Source organism: Engraulis encrasicolus, chromosome 8 (assembly GCF_034702125.1).
Source record: "Engraulis encrasicolus isolate BLACKSEA-1 chromosome 8, IST_EnEncr_1.0, whole genome shotgun sequence".
In the NCBI taxonomy this organism is placed as follows: Eukaryota; Metazoa; Chordata; class Actinopteri; order Clupeiformes; family Engraulidae; genus Engraulis; species Engraulis encrasicolus.
In genome coordinates this window covers 31,701,182-31,718,782 of record NC_085864.1, presented here as the reverse complement: position 1 = coordinate 31,718,782, position 17,601 = coordinate 31,701,182, and the positions used below count along the sequence as shown (strand labels likewise).

The 17,601-nt window shown below is 44.4% G+C and overlaps 1 protein-coding gene across 1 annotated transcript in view; it reads right to left on the bottom strand.

The window, feature by feature from the left end:
* dync2h1 (dynein cytoplasmic 2 heavy chain 1) overlaps positions 1 to 17,601 on the bottom strand; it is a 346,171-nt gene that overhangs the window by 44,297 nt on the left and 284,273 nt on the right. The window contains exons 85-86 of the mRNA XM_063205480.1: positions 12,189 to 12,305; positions 2,484 to 2,693 (exon numbers count right to left, since the gene is read on the bottom strand). Coding sequence (XP_063061550.1) covers positions 2,484 to 2,693; positions 12,189 to 12,305 — 327 coding nt within the window. The remainder of the gene's footprint in view (positions 1 to 2,483; positions 2,694 to 12,188; positions 12,306 to 17,601) is intronic.

Sequence of the window (17,601 nt, the reverse complement as noted above, 5' to 3'; positions counted from 1 at the left end):
TCACTGGCTGCACCTGTTGTGATTGACTGAAAGACAGTTAGTATTGAGCCTTTAACAGGGGAGAAAATGAGAATGAGTTTTTTGTCTTTACAACATCGTTGTAAAAAAACTAAAAGGAGTTGGCACGTGTCCTTTTCACAGGTCGGAGTCATGCTTGTGATCTCTCTAACAGTCTTTGAATGAAGTTTATAGGTTAAATTTTTCAGGCACAAATGGACCTCCGTGTGGGACATGCGCTGATCTCTTGAAAAATGCACTTTTCCAAAGACTGGGATTCTCCATAGAGCCAGGTCTGTTTTTTTTTACAAACCTGCCATTTAAAAAGTATTGGGAGTTGGGAGATGAAACTTTGACAATTTGGAGACATCCCATAGAGCTCGCTAACAACGCGTCAACTAAACTTCTAGGTGAAAGTGTTGATGTTTTATGACCGAAAAAGCCTCCTACACTCTAATCTTTAGAGTGGCGGAACTTTGGTTCATGGAGGTTCCACCACTGTTTTCAATGGAGACCCAGGCTTTCACAAAATCGCCAAAAACGGGAAAACGACAAGAGACATGGAGAAGCCTATTAGTGTACGCAAGCTCCAAGCCGAGCCGGTCGTTTTAGTGTTTGAACGGTGTCTCTATCTCGAAAGGCCTAGGAGGAGATCCATTTTCTATTTTTACTGCTGCCCTGCACAAGACCAAGCTATAATAATAATAAAAGAAACAGGACTTAGAGATTACTATAAACGGGCCTTGCTCTGCAAGGGCCATGCTCTGCATGGTCCTTGCTCCGCAAGCCCGCTTAATAAGGAAACAACACTGGTGTTGAACTGAATGCAGCTTGATGTTTTGAAGTGTCCCAGTGTGTTTGTCTATGAATGCTATGAAACAGCACAAACGCTGGACACCTGCTGTGACTAGCACAATTAACTAAGATAAAGATATAAATTGTGAAGAAAGAGAGTATCAAGTAGGAAAAAGAGGGACACAAATAGAAGGGAGGGAAGGATGAGAGGATGAGAGAAGGTGAGAGATAGATGGATATCATTGCATTGGGCTGGCGGGTGGCAGTGGATATCGTTCTCTTACACTACATGCATGGCCTGATAGGAAAGAGGCTGTGTGTGTGTGTGTGTGTGTGTGTGTGTGTGTGTGTGTGTGTGTGTGTGTGTGTGTGTGTGTGTGTGTGTGTGTGTGTGTGTGTGTGTGTGTGTGTTGAGAAACAGGAAATGACAGGCCTGTGGCGTTTTGATTAAAATAAGAGGATTAAATTAATCAAAAAGGCGCTATCAGTGGACCCCACCCCCACCACCACCAACACACACACACACACACACACTATACCCAACACCTCCCCCAAGTTAAACGCGGCCAATCTGCAGCGATGCCTATCACTCTCTCTCTCTCTCTCCCAGAGTTTAATTAAGAAATGTAACTGGCAGAGCTGGCAAGTGGGGGCCAGGCCTAGGCCTGAAACGCCTGAGATAAATAAGTACGAAGGTGGGAGAAGAGGAATAGAGGAGAGGGAGAGAAGAGAGGAAGAGAAGAGAGAGAGAGAAAAGAGAGGGAGTGAGGCGGAGGACTGGAGCCAGGGGGTGGGGTATTTGGAGTGTTTGAAACTGTATTACCAGAGGGCTTGTTTTTTTATATATATTTTCTTCGAAATGGCAAATACCATGCACGCTGTCAAATATCAAATATCAAAATAAAGTCAAATGTATGTTTGGAAATCGGTAAATACACTCTATAGCGCCTTCACAAGGTCAACTTGCCAATATTCCCCTATTCACACAGTTAATACCACACTATACACATCATCAAAAAACACATGTACAGTATGTTTGGACATGGGTAAATACACTTCTATTTCTATAGTGCCTTCTGGGACCACATGACAAGTGGTTGAGTCTCACAAGGTCAACTTGTGCCAAAATTCCCTATTCACACATTTCTCAACCTCATACACCAATACCAGGATGCTTGTTGGGAGCTCTATGGGGTTTAGAGTTTAGCCCAAGGACACTTCACTACTGGTCAGGAAGAGTCGTATCCAAACCAGCGCCTCCCTTGAGACCTTCACCTGTTGATATGCGTATACAATATGTATGTATGCATGCATTCATACTCAGGAGGAAGTGCATGGTCAAACACACTCCAATTGATTTTGTCTGTCAGTGAAGAACACACAAATGTGGTAGAGTGCATGCACATACAGAAATGCAAACAGAAACACATACAGAAAGGCAGACACACGTGTATAGAATGACAGAGATACACAACAAGCACACACACACACACACACACACATACACACTCTCCCTCTCTCTATTTCTCTCTATCACACACACACACACACACACACACACACACACACACACACACACACACACACACACACACACACACACACACACACACACACACACACACACACACACAGACACACAGACACACAGACACACAGACACACGCACACCCCTTTAGCCCTTCCAGTACCTCCTGGTTGAGCAGTGCGGAGGCGAGCTTGTGGACGGTGGCGGTGAGCAGGCAGGTGCCCCTGATGACCTTGCTGAGGGCGGCCAGGGACTGGTGGATGGCCTGCACCAGCCGGATGGCGTTGAACTGCTCCAGCACGATGAAGGACAGGATGGGGGAGCCCTGGCTCTCGCTGGGTGGGGACACCTTCTGGTGGATTAGGGTCGAGCCCTGGGGGGGTGGGAGGTGGGGGGGAGACACAGGGATGGAAAGATATTGCGAGGGAAAGTTATATTTTTTATAAATTTAATAATTTCATAAATTATATTATAAAAGTACTCTACTCTACTAAAAAGACAGATACTGACGCCATCATAAATGGTTTAAAATGACGTAAGAAGCTAGCCTTATTTTACTAAAACCCCAGAATGTTCGTTTGTCAAGGCGGTGGAGGGTTAGTGATACATGACTATCATCTTTGGAAAGGGTAGGTTATACAATTTTATATGACATATGACATGTAACTCCTTAAAAGTATATTTGCTTTGGTGAAAAAACTTTAGAAATTACATTCATAACACAAAATCTTTTTTTCTTCGGGAGGTCTTGCCAAGGTGGTAGGTGTCTGCTGTCAAAGTGGTTGCTTTAACAATAAAGTGCTGGGGAAAACCTTGTCATACCCCTGTACTAACTGCACACATTGGGTCTAGTTTGGGATGCATTCAGTGAAGTTTCGTCTAACCAGAGGAGTCCCAGACGTAACGCTTAGGGAAACGAGGGGGGTGGTGACGAGACTCGCAGTAAGGACAGGATAATAAGAAGCCAAAGAGAATGTCACAGGCTTGCAGCCAAAATTGCGAATACATTATTCATGGCAGCTTTCAGATGGGGTTGTTAGAAATCATCACTATCTGAATTTCACATATCACTTCAAGACAACCACTCAGCCAGTCATATCGAACAAGCCCCAAAAGGCCACAGCAACCACTTGTTACATTTTTTACATCAGTACATTCAGTACATTTTTAGTAACCCACTTAATGCCAATAACCATCAAGATTTACATGAAGGTCAAGATGTTTATGGCACTCAAGAACAAGATAGTTAATGGACAGTAATGGACTGTGAATGAGAAAGCCTATGAGCAATATAAAGAAACAGAATACGAGTTTGAAACAGATACCAAACAAAGATAAGGACATTGAGAGACAAGAGCAAAGGCTAAAAGCTCTTCACATCAACAGCCCATATTCATCTCTGTTGCTGTTGTAAAAACACTCCACACCCACTACAACAAAACACACACATTTTAATGGCTGACTAATCGACCCGACTTTCCGGTGCACAATAGAACTCTTTACACACGGCACCGCGTGTGTACTTGGCACTATCCAGCAGGCCATTGTTTTGCCAGTGTTGTTACACTAGCCAGGCTGTGTCCTCCTAGTGACGTAGTGACGCAACACCTTCAGCGTTGCTACTAGTCAGGCCAAGAGCAATGCAAGTACTTTCTGAGCTCGGGAACTCCTCCCACTTTGTCGGGAAGCAAATAACCAGTAGCAAACCAAGGGAGGCTTGTCAACCGTGCCATTCAGGAAAGCTTAATTGTTTTACTCTTGGTCAGACCAAAGTCGATGATAATCAGGCTATTGTTACCCTGAAGTCCAGTGTGCACTGGATGTGGTTGCTAAATGCAGGTTATGGCATGCAGCTAATATCCTAATACTGCAATAACAAGACTGTACAATTAAACATCATTACCAGGATACAGACATGAAAGAAAGACATTTCTCCGTGTACATACAGTAGGTGGTTCTTCAGGTATTTCTACACTAACTAACTACATTTCCAAAATACCTTAAAAAACAATGGCCTTGCCTACATTACTATACTAAATCTGTTTCGGTATTGTTCCTACATGACTGAGAGAGAGAGAGAGAGAGAGAGAGAGAGAGAGAGAGAGAGAGAGAGAGAGAGAAGAGAGAAGAGAGAAGAGAGAGAGAGACAGAGAGAAAATACAATTGAGGCATACTATAAAAGACATAAGAGAGATTCATGGGGGACCAAGAAGCCATAGGGCACTGCTAAATGAACCACAAAGCACAAAGCACCTGCCCTAGAAACAAAGATGACAAGGCAGCCATTTCCACAGTGTATAGTTACATTATGTGTGGTCATGTATCAAGGTGAAAGCAGGCATGTGTGGAGTATAAGCGAGCATTGCTTTCTACATCACCTCAGAGGAAAACAAGAGACAGGCAAATTCAATTACAGCAAACACGCATCCTTATGAAACCCCTACGCCTTTGCCCCCGCACACAACTGGCACGCTGCGCCATTGTTATTTCCCCCCCTGTCATCTCCGCTATTCATTTCGTTATTTCTCTTTTTCTATTCCCCCTATTGTTTCCTTCTCCCTACTGTCTTCCATTTCTTTCTTTCTCACTCGCTCCCCATGTCCCTGACCACTGTATATATACACAACGCGGGCGGCAATGGAATAAGATATATGCTAATCAGGCGGTCGCGTGGCGCTAAGCTAAAGAAAGCCGGTTGCAAGGGGGGGGGAACGCCGCAATTAATTATAAGCAGCGGGATGTTGCCGAGCATGCTGGGAGGGCGGTGGAGGTGGTGGCAGCGGCGGCGGAGGCAGCTCATCCCGTAACATAATATAATAATAAGAGAGAGAGGAGGCCCATTAACACTGTGTGGTGATTTTTAGCGCCACAATAGGGGAAGACAATATGCTATTGTGTATGCTGACGCGCTCGCTCACAACAGCGGCACAGCGCCCGAGGCAAAGGAGTAAACACAATATGCACATCCCGAGGGCGGGTGTGTGTGTGTGTGTGTGTGTGTGTCTCTGTGTGTGTCTGTATGTGAGTGTGTGTGTGAGTGTGTGTGAGAGAGAGAGAGAGAGAGAGAGAGAGAGAGAGAGAGAGAGAGAGAGAGAGAGAGAGAGAGAGGGAGAGAGGGAGAGAGGGAGTTGGCATGTGTATTACGCACAGAAGTCTATATGTCTGTTTGTTTGTTTCATTGGTGTGTGTGTGTGTGTGTGCAATCAGATGTGGTTTGAAGCAGGCACCAGAAGATCCACCTAACACCTGAAAAGCCAGTGAATGAAAAGACAAGTGGTGTGTGTGTGTGTGTGTGTGTGTGTGTGTGTGTGTGTGTGTGTGTGTGTGTTTGCCTGTGTGTGCATATGTGTGTTTATGAATTCAAATCGTGTTTGTGTGTGTGTGCGTATCTGAGTGATGAATTACTGCAAGTCTATGAGCTGCAAGTACAATGGTTTGCGATAAGTAGCCTACTACAGTATGTGCAAATGGGAGGCAGGGCCTCTGTTGACAGCTGAGAGCACACAAACATGTGAGTCACCACCAGGCCAACACACACACAGATGATTCATGATCCCTTACTGTAGCTGCTACTCTTGAGTATTCGGCTCTATTGGCATTACAATTCCTTGTCTTTGCCTTTTTTTCTATTCCTTTCTTTTCTTGTCAATTCATGTTCCTTTCTTGTCTCCCTCTTGCAGGAGTGTGCATGGTGGTGGCCGTAAGCAGCCCTGTGGTTTGTTTTGGGAGAGTCGAGGCCTCACACACAGCATAGTCCCCAGAGTGGAGACATGTCTGTCTACACAACATGAGGAACCTCTGGGGAATGAAGGATTAAAAAAAAGTAAAATAAAATAAAATAAAATAAAATAAAATAAAAACTCTCTCCTTTCTGTAACACTACACCAGAATGCACACATGTATGCAGAGCCAGAAACATTCCTATGCACACTACCACACAGGCATCTCTCTCTCTCTATCTCTCTCTCTCTCTCATACAGAGACTTTTCATTGCTCATCAGAGCTCTCCCCTGACTCCTGCCAGCTTATAAAGTGAGAGAGGCGGACGAAAGAGAGAGAGAGAGAGAGAGAGAGAGAGAGAGAGAGAGAGAGAGAGAGAGAGAGAGAGAGAGAGAGAGAGAGCAAGAGAGAGGGGGGGGCAGATAGGGACAGAGAGACAGAGAAAGAAGCAGAGGCAGAGACAGAGAGGGACGGAGGGACAGAAAGTGAAGTTACAAAAAGAAGCATTACAAAGAGACTTAAGTCCCTGGGCACATAACAGGAGTCTGCAAGCTGTGAGCCTGCCACAGCCAGAGAAATATAAAAGACAGTAGAAGAGCAGGAATGAAAAACCAGAGGGCAACAGAGGAATGGTGAGAGGGCAGGGCGGCGGTGTGATATCCAGTATTTCTTAGGTTATTACAAGACATAAAAATAAACCACAACTCTCCACAGACAGACAGAGGAGGGCATGTATGTGTGTGTGCCGTGGTGTGTGTGTGTGTGTGTGTGTGTGTGTGTGTGTGTGTGTGTGTGTGTGTGTGTGTGTGTGTGTGTGTGTGTGTGTGTGTGTGTGTGTTGTGTGTGTATTTATGCGTCTGCGTGCCTGTGTGGGTGCATGTGATCCAGAGAGAGAGAGAGAGAGAGGGAGAGAGAGAGAGAGAGAGAGAGAGAGAGAGAGAGAGAGAGAGAGAGAGAGAGAGAGAGAGAGAGAGAGAGAAGAACGAGAGTGAGAACGGTGATTGACGTAGACAATAACGTTTGCCAAAGGGTAGTGAATTAGGAGAGGAAAAATATGGCGTCATATGGAACGAGGCATTTTGAAGTGCCAATTTCAAGTCTAAATTGTAGGCTACTGCACTTCAAAATTAGGCTCTACAACCTAAAGTGTAGAAATGAGTGTAAAGATGTAGATTTTAATTTTGCTTGACACGTACCACAAATCTCTTACCCATCTTAATCTGATGAAAATCGATGTAATTATGGAAATTGCTTGCTTGAGTGTCTACTAAGCCAAAGATACAGTATTTGAACCATTTTTAAGCACAAAAACACATTTGATTTAGCATGTAAATGCTAATTTACCCCATTAAGGTCGAAAAAAGCATCTGTGTGTACATTTAATAGCGTTGACAATTATGATTTTTTTAATTACTACTATTGGATGGGGGGATCAAGTTTTACAAATGTGGTATTGTGACTATACACTCCTCATATTCTGCTTTGTAACAGCATAGGGTTCTGAGCTGCTCAATCGGCTCAGCAGATCTAAACTGGGCCTGCCAAAAGGAGACTCACACTTACTAGGAAGGCAATTTTACAATTCCTCCCAAGCCAAGCGCATACACTACAAAGCGTATGTGTCTGTGAACAGCAGTTAGACTGTGGAGTGAAGGATGCCACCACTTAAAGAGACTATGGTGTGCGTGTGCGTGTGTGTGTGTGTGTGTGTGTGTGTGTGTGTGTGTGTGTGTGTGTGTGTGTGTGTGTGTGTGTGTGTGTGTGTGTGTGTGTGTGTGTGTGTGTGTGTGTGTGTGTCTGTGTGTGTGCCTGTCAAGCGCATGAGAGAACATTTGCGGAAAGTGTGCAGTGCTGTATTGAAATCCACTCACAGACTGATGAGAAACAGGTCTCTGGTGAGTTGGCTGTGTGAGTGTAGAGTATGTCAACCAGCGTTTGTCATTTATGTGCCTTCTCTTCTCTTTTCTGCTCTGCTCATTTCCACACTGGCCATACACATCTGTGATTCTCTAATGAGAGGAAATCAGCAGTTTTACTCTGTGTGTGTGTGTGTGTGTGTGTCTGTGTATGTGTGTGTGTGACTGAGAGAGAGAGAGAGAGAGAGAGAGAGAGAGAGAGAGAGAGAGAGAGAGAGAGAGAGAGCGAGAGCGAGAGAGAGAGAGAGAGAGAGAGAGAGGGGTGTGTGTGTGTGTGCGTGCGTGCGTGTGTGTGATTAAAGGTGGGAGATTATCTGACAAGAGGACGAGTGGTTGTGGTCCCCATGGGAGGATCCATCAGCCAGAGAAGCATCAGACACACACACAGACACACACAGACACACACAGACACACACAGACACACACAGACACGCACGCACGCACGCACGCACGCACACACGCACGCACACGCACACACACACTGAGAAACATAAGCGGCGGTACGCATCAATAGCCAATCAAGGGCCTTTCACATGCTGGAAACGCCAGAGTAGCCTAGGATGGGGCCCTACTGGGTCTCCTTTCTATCTGTGGCAATTACCACTACTGATGCAGCCAGGTACGCACGCACGCACACACGCGCGCACACACGCACGCACGCACACACACACACACACACAGAAATATAACATATGGGACTTACTTAGCACTTCAATGGTGAGCAATATCCAGCAATAACGTGAAACAAAATGGATTCAGACCCTATCAGGGTGTTGTCATGCTCGAGGGTGGAGGAAAGGACAGATACAAGGAAATAGAGAGAGAGAGAGAGAGAGAGAGAGAGAGAGAGAGAGAGAGAGAGAGAGAGAGAGAGAGAGAGAGAGAGAGAGAGAGAGAGAGAGAAAGAAAGAAAGAAAGAAAGAAAGGAAGAAAGAAAAAGAAAGAAAATAAAGAGAGGGTGAAATATTAAAAGATAAAGGGCAAAGATGTTTTCTCACGCGATGAGGAGTTTTTTCGAGCCCGGGTGCACACACCAGCAGAAACAGCTGCCTGGCAGCAGGTCCACTCAGCAGGCAGAGAAGTGTGGGCACACAGGGGAACGATGATAAACCAGGATGCGCTAGTGGGCGCAGAACATCACAGCTTTCATATGCTGGTTAACTCTGCAGGAATGCATGCCAGACCAACACGCAAGTCCAGCTGCAGCACGGACAGGGTTCCCACTCTTTTTCAAAAATCATTTTCCAGGATATTTCCAGGACATTTCCAGGACTATTTTTGGATAATTCAGGACGAATATTTAATCCGTCGGACCCACAATTTGGACATACACAGCGACACACAATGCATTTTAGAGACAATGTAACTTTAAGGTTGAAATGAGTTGTAATGAATGAGTACAGTGTGTTAGGGAAGAGGGTACGTCCAAAGACGTCATAAGAGCATAGTATGGCATGGCCGCAAGGGGAGTCACTTTCTTCTTCTGCAGTTAGTACTAAGGAGACTAGTGATAGGAGGGATTACATTAAACACTGACAACTGGATCTCCTCTCTTGACCAATTTTGCGAAGTTACAGAGTTCAGATTTTATCCATTATGACCACTGACCATGAGCAGAGTGTCTTTAAGCAATGTCCTCAGACTACAACTAATCAATGCATTTTCCATTGAGTGATACTTCTTATACAATGTACGTTATTTGCTTAGTACTGGCGGCAAGGTAAAATGCAAAGCCACTACCGCCAGGGCTGGAGTGTGGAACAGGTCATAGGACGTAGTAAATTTGTGTTGTAATTAAGGCTGAATGACAGCTGTAATTTAACCACAAACTGAACATTGACGACAGGACATCCTATTTTGACCGGGCCGGAACTAGCAGCAGCTCCTCGCACCCACAATGCAATTCAAATTGCGGAGTTTTCAGTGTCACAATTTGTATCGATCATGGCCTTGCATCCACTGCGCATGGTGTCCCCGGGCTACGCCCCCGTACTACACCGTGGCCAATGCAATTTCCTGCGAATAAGCGTTCTTATCCATTCTATGTTCTTTGTCCAAAGGTATAGACCTGAGTTGCGGTTGAAGATCACCAGCTGTCCCGCTAGTAGGAATCTGCTGGAGCTTGGCGACCACAGCCCTATGTCAAATTTCGCAAGCCCAGCACGTGCAGCCTCTGTTCAATTGAAATGCTTTCTGATCCACAAAACGTTTATTCTGAATTAAATGAAAGTGCAATGTAAACTCACATTAATGTCACATTATCTCAGAAAATAATACCTTAATAGTCTCTCTCTTATCGCAAAAAAATAGTGTACTTGGATTTAAATGCATTCTCCACAAGACTTGACTTTGACTTTTTTGCTCACCAACCATTGTGGCCAGTGGTTTCTGTCTTTCTGCAAGCCAGTTTTGTTGCCAGTTTCTTTTTCTCTGGAATATTCTTACATACAAACAATTGATGCGACTACTGTGATTTGTCACACCAAAGATCAAACTAGCTTTCAAAGTGGCTAGTGAGACTGAAAGCTCTGATCTCCAAAAAAGATAGCAGTACAATTTTTTGTAAGGAAGTGCTAGCACTGCCTATTTGTAGACCTATTATGACCGTAAGCAGGTTTTTGAGAGATATTTAACGCCATGATATCAGCTAGCGACTTTTCAGCAAGCCAACTAACGACTTCTAGCGACTTTTGGCAACACTGAGTCAAAGAATATTACTGTTTATAAGCGCAATCAAAGATGGCAACCTGACCAAACTGTGTGTGTGGACAATAATGTATTCAATAGGTGAATATAAATTGAATCGTCATGTCTAGACTCGGAGAAGAGTAAAAATTATACCACAAACAAAATCGGGAAAAAGTTGAAGGAAAAAAAATCCAGGACAAATATTTTTTTTCCAGGACATTTGGTGAATTTCCAGGACTTTCAAGGACTTGAAAACACATCTCTAAATTTCCAGGTTTTCCAGGTTTTCCAGGACGTGTGGGAACCCTGACGGAGTATTTAGTAAAAAAAAAAAAAAAAGATTAAATAAAAGAAGTCGGCGGAAATCCTTGCTTTTATCGCATTTAACTTATTTAATCTTTTTTTGGCACTTACTCAATGTCTCTTACCTTTATCTTTTCATTGAATTGTTCTTGTACGATATGGGGCATACAGATACATTTCCTTGCCATGAACTGCACAATTTAAAGCCCAAAAGCAAGAAAAAAGTGTGAAAGCCCAGCTTTTTCAAAGCATACGTAGCTTGGATTTAGATTTATATAAATGCTCCCGTAGTAACCTGGTGACAAAATAGCACTTAAGTGAAAAATTGAGTTTTTGAATGGGATCGTCGCTCACCTTTGAAGGTCCCTTGAACGCAGTCATTTCCAAAACCTGACTCTTTTACACGGCAGTATCAAGGTTACTAGGCATATACTGGAGCCGCTTTCTGTGTACCGTATACACTGCACTGCACTGCTGTGCACTGAAGGCCACTTTTCATACACATGTTCTGCTCCATAAACCAGGCTGGTGAATCATGGTTATGACACTGTCACATGTATGTATCGGGATATGCTAAATTGCCCCAGTTGGCATGAAATATGACAGGGAGTTGAAGAAAAGAAAGCCAGACATCAGTACAGCAGACAAAAAATATAGACTAAAGGGTGAAAGTGAAAGTGATCCCCATTTGTCATTGTGGTCACATATCACACAAGAGGACAGAGTGCACACAATGAAATTCAGTGTCTGCATTTAAAGCCACACATGTCAGCAAGGGGGCAGTCTAGGTGGTGCCTTGGGAAGAAGGGGTGTCAGAGGATGCTACTTATGTCTACTAAGGGTAGCTCATTCATAGGGAAGGACGGAGGAGAGCACGGTTCATTCAATCTGTCTAGTGTCTACACACCTGTTGTTGAGGGAAATTAAACCGCTGAACTGTGGGCTAGTAAACCATACAGAGTCAATAATATCTTAATATGTAGTGGAGGGCGGGAAAAGTAACCCAATCCAGCTCCACATCTCAGTCTGAGGAGTGCTAAACAAGTAAGTAAAGGGTTTTTGACTATGACCCCAAAGAGGCATCACTACCCTTGCAATCCAAGAGAGATAATGTTCAAGGCAACATGGGATTTCCCAGGCTAGTCCATTACAGGCTATAATATAAAGCCAGGGCGATTAAGATCACAATTTAACACACATTTAAAAACCCTTCTAATTCCAAATATTGAGCTGTCTCTCACCTGGTTGAGTTTCTTCCACAGGTTGAGGATGGGCGACAGGCCACTGGACCAGAGCTCCCTATCGAACTTGGAGCCGGCGGCCACAGATCTGCTCAGGATCCTCAGCTGGGAGATCACCTGTGGGAAGGCACATGGAGAAAGCAAACTCAGTACAGGCTACGCTAAATAAAATGTAAAAAGCTGAGTTGAAAAGAGTCCTGCTAGCGCGCTAAGCCCCACACATTTGAGCGCGCTAAGCACCCCACATTTGGACTTGCTTGCCGATGGGGACTAGCCTCGCGAGCCATCCTACGTACTTCCGCCAAAGGATTGGCTCCACTACTGTAGTCTGGCTGTGCTTCTCTGTGGAGTGCCTGGAGCAGTAGAATTTTGATCTTAACGCCCCCCCCAGAAAACAGCCAATAATCGAATACGCCCCCCACGTGGGGGCGAAAGGGGGAGGGCACTCGTGACAATGACGTACAAATCTGCGCCAGAGCCATTGGTCTGCGCTATGTTGTTGTTGAGTAACTGCCAGCGATTGGGTGAGAGGTGTCCAATAATTTCAAACCATAACTGAGTGCCAACTTCCTGCTTCCTACAATCGCTTCAGAGCAAACAAATGCCAGACCATAAATACGAAATGAAATGGTAGTATTATGGGATGGTCAGGACCAGGCTAGATGGGGACCCCGATACGAGTCCAGCCAGGGTCATTTCCCAGCCCTACCCCATATTTCTGTCCAGTTCATTTCCTTTTTCCTCTCACACTATCCTTTTGAAATAAAGACCCAAAAAGCCCCCGAAACAAATAGAGTTTTTTATTTTTTATTTTTTTTTATTCTTCTTGCCTATATTACTTACTTATATACTTGCTTGCTTATATTAACTAATTTGCAGTAAAACCAAATGTCATCTATTTGTGACCGAGTTTAAAGTTATCTTCACATATTAGTGGGTTTTATATGTTGAAGAATGTTGCAAAGGCTGTACCTTTCAGGCAGTGTATCCATTCACACAGAGAAATAATAAGAGGACTTGTGTCAGCAATCGAGCTAGTGGGCTCTTGCGCTACTAAGCTGAAGATTGCTTGCAGTTACCCATGGCTTAGTGTGTATGTCTATGCTTTGTCAATAAATTGTTTGAGAGGAATGTCTGTCTTTGCGACCAAACGTCCTGAAGTACAGGAGTTTCACAATAGTGTCTGTTTGAGATCATACCATATGAAGACAAGCATATAGCTAGCGAACCGTTTGGCATTTCACAACACTGTATGTGAGACCAATGATCTCTGCTCTACACTTTCATAGCAAGCGACAATAATGGTAAGCGTAGCTGACTTGCCTGGCTATCATAAAAGAAAGGTTATTGATTCACTTGTTGGACAAAAAGAACATACTACATGTCCTCCACAGACAACTTCGGAGTGTGATCTGAATGAGGAATTGGAATGTGTAAAAGGAAAAATACTGTGTTTGTGTCCGTGTATGTCTGACCGCTATTGTGCGAGAGTAAGGTGGTGTGTGTGTGTGTGTGTGTGTGTGTGTGTGTGTGTGTGTGTGTGTGTGTGCGTGCGCGCGTGTGCAGGTGTGTAATCATTTTTCACACAAAACGTCCTTTGGGAGCAATTAACATCCATCCATCAATGTGACCATTGGGAGAGCAAGATCTGGGGGAATTCATCTACAGTGTTTGTTGTATTCAAAACAACTATTTTCATTAAGAAGGCAAGCAGCTCCGTTGTTTCAGACCCGGATCGATTTTTTGCTCTCTCGCACTGTTCTCTTTCATCCTCTGTCTTTCTTTCTTTCTCGTCTCTTGATAAATTGGTTTCATTTGTGCAGCTGGACCTTGCACTAACATCCGATCTATCAGCTGTGGTTTTAGTGTGGGAAAAGAGATGCTGAGAGGGAGAGGGAGAGAGAGAGAGAGAGAGAGAGAGAGACAAAGACAGAGACCGAGAGAGAATAAGAGCTGAGCTCTAACCTCAATTAAAGACCCAATCCTGCCCCACCTGGAGCGAATGCTGCACCAAGGTGTGGTGTCAGCTAAAGCAATTCGAATGAAACTCACAACTGATCTTCAATTGTGTGCCTTCAGGTTGCCTTTGTTGTTGGCCTCGGGCATTGAATGCATTCTTGTTTTTGCCATTGATTGATTGTTTGTTTGTTTATGTGTTACATTCATCCATCCATCTATCCATCCATCCATCCATCCATCCATTCATCCAGCCATCCATCCATTCGATCATCCTTACTTCATAGACACTAACATCCAGTTTACATGACAAGCTGCAGGCCACTACATAGTTGATGATGGAGTCTGAATTTTGTATGTGCTGCATTAAAGGGCAGTTAAAAACATCATCATTTACATGGCGAGAAAAACTGAGCTGGTACAATGACTTTTTGAAATGCAAAACTCTGCAGGGAAAGCGTGAAATATTAAGTCTGAAAATGATCATCTCATCAAGTCATTTTCCCCTTTAATTTTCCTCAATAATCACGTCAAGTCTATTATTTTGCTTTTTTATTCTGGTACTAAAAGACAGACTTTCCCATTAGGACTTCATCAGAGATGAGTTTTCTCTGCCGCGTTAGAAAATGGCTCCCACGTACTCGCGCGGCCGCCGGGCAGTTGGGCAAACATCTCATTGAAAGGACGGTTTTAATTAGGAGGTGTATTAGACGTTTTCCTGATACCTTATGCCTTGCGACCGTTTTTAGAAAAATGCTCAGTCATAATGATGTGTGAGTAGATGCTCTAAATGAAATTAAACGAGTCAACATGCTGATGATGGCAGTCCCTAACATGCCTTTATCATTTGCAGATATTCCCCATTATCCATTATGCTGCTACTACATCCCCATTTTTCAAGCTAAAGATATCGAGGGATGTTCTTTGTAGAATAGCATTAATATTCACACCCTGTCCCATTCATATGCGTTATGTCCTTGCGAAAAGGCAAAGTCCTAGTTGCTGTTGCTTGCCGGGAGACTTTTTTTTTAAGCTAATAATAACCAGTGAAATGTAATATGTTAAGATACAGTACATGTCTATCATGACTTCCAGGAGGACCCTGTGTGAAAATGAGATTAAGGAAACTACTGCAAAATGTCAGAAAAGAAGGAAGTTGTTGTTGTACCATATTTTCACTTGAGCTAAATGGGACCATGCTGACAAAAAAGAGGAACGTAGAAGAAACAAATGGGTGAGAAAGAAAATGTGATTTTGTGTTACAAAAAATAGCTTTTCACACAGATCCTCGAGTTAGGGCACTTGAAGGAGACGCTTGTCAAAATCGTATCATTTTGACAAAATGCTCCTGACAGGGATATTGTCAAAACGCTATCAAAAACAGCTACAGGAACATTGCGTAGTTCTTGGTTGTACTTACAGTCTGAATAATTTGGAGCAGCTCACTGCACAAATCTTTGCCAGGTTCCCCTTCATCTCCCTTCCACTACATTCACCTTCTTACTGGGGGATATCTTTTTAGCTCTTCCCCTTTGGCCATATCTGCCACAGACTCAGAAAGAGGCTAATTAAAGAACAGACTTCACAGCTCCTGGTAGCAGATAGCTCCAGTGGCGTGCCAAATGCATAATGGAAAAATTAGAGTTGCGGATATGGAACCAAAATGCCTTGAGCGGCGAAAATATTATGCTGCACGGCACCTCTCATTCCTATTAGTGATGGTCACACCGTGGCAAAGCCAAGTTAGTGTGGTGCGTCAAGTGGGTCAACTAATAGACTGGGGCCAGGATCATCAAGGCCAGAGAGAGAGGGAAGTCTTCAAGCTCTTGCTTACAACTTTAAGAGGTTTTTAATGCCTTTTAGTGTCTTCTTTCTCGGTCTGTTCAGTAATAAACACTCCACACGCTGAAAAAGAACATTAACTTGTTTACCATGAGGAGTTGGGAAGAGTTGAAGAGTGTCAGAAAGTTTGTGTCTCCTTTGACTAATATAGAGCAAAAAGAACATTAAATTAGAAATTAAATGCATAATATAACAGAACTGTACAGCTGTAAACGTAGCATCAGCAGCATAGAGTTGCACATTAGTGCAGTGTAACGCAGCAACGCACATTCAAGTCTAGCGGCAATGTACAATATTATTCAACTCTGGTTGGTCACCCCCATCCTCTCCTCCATGCACGCACAGACACACAGACGCACACATGCACATTCCCTCTCCTCTTCACTCCAGAATGCCCTGGAGGAGCCTGGAGGATAGGCTTTGGCCCACTTAGTGGCGGAGCGCCCCCGCATGTGACAGGAGAGAGAACGCCTGCTGAGGAGTCGGCCCGGTCGGAGTGGAAGGGGTTGGAGCTAAAGGTGTGTGTGTGTGTGTGTGTGTGTGTGTGTGTGTGTGTGTGTGTGTGTGTGTGTGTGTGTGTGTGTGTGTGTGATTGTGTGTGCGTGTGTGTGTGTGGAGAGATGTGCTGGGGTTGTTCAGAGTTGGCCCTTGGTTGGGGTGGATGGATTGGTGTGTGGCGCGAAGGAGTGTGTGTGTGTGTGTGTGTGTGTGTGTGTGTGTGTGTGTGTGTGTGTGTGTGTGTGTGTGTGTGTGTGTGTGTGTGTGTGTGTGTGTGTGTGTGTGTGTGTGAGTGAAGAAAGAGGGGTGTGGGGGTGTTCATACTCAAAGTGACAGTGATAAACGACACCTAAGCACAGGAGCTGGCTTCAGCGGTGTCTGCGTCAATCCACTGGTGCCCCTGAGACATATGGGAGCAATGGAATAAAAAAAGGAGAGCCAGAGAGAGGGAGAGGGAGAGAGATAGATAGATAGATAGATAGAGGGAGAGAGATAGATAGATAGATAGAGAGAGACAGACAGACAGAGGCAGGGAGAGAGAGAGAGAGACGGGGAGGGGGAGGTGGAGCTGAGAGAGAGAGAGAGAGAGAGAGAGAGAGAGAGAGAGAGAGAGAGAGAGAGAGAGAGAGAGAGAGAGAGAAAAGAGAAAAGAGAAAAAGGGAGTGAGGGAGTAAGGAGGGGTGAGAAAGCCTAAGTGAGGGCGAGAGCTAGAGAAAGACAGTAAGTAAAGTGGAGAGGTGTGAGACGGGGGAAGAAGGGAAGAGAAGAGAAGGGAGGAGGATTAAAAGGGTGTATACAGGAGAGACAAAAGGGGGATGAGAGCAGGGCCTGGGGATGCGTGACTGCAGAGATATAATGGAAGAAGCATCCTCCTCTCGTACACCGCCAATGTTTATCACATATTGTCCTTGGTAACGACCCCTGTGCAATGCACACTAAAGGTGTATGCTGAAGCGTGTGTGCATGAGTGTTTATGTGTCTGTGTGCAGCTTGTGTGTGTGTGTGCAGCGTGTGTGTGCAGCTTGTGTGTGTGTGTGTGTGTGTGTGTGTGTGAGAGTGAGAGAGAGAGAGTTTCCGGAGGGGAAAGGAGGCACAGAAAGAGAGGGAGAGAGGGTTA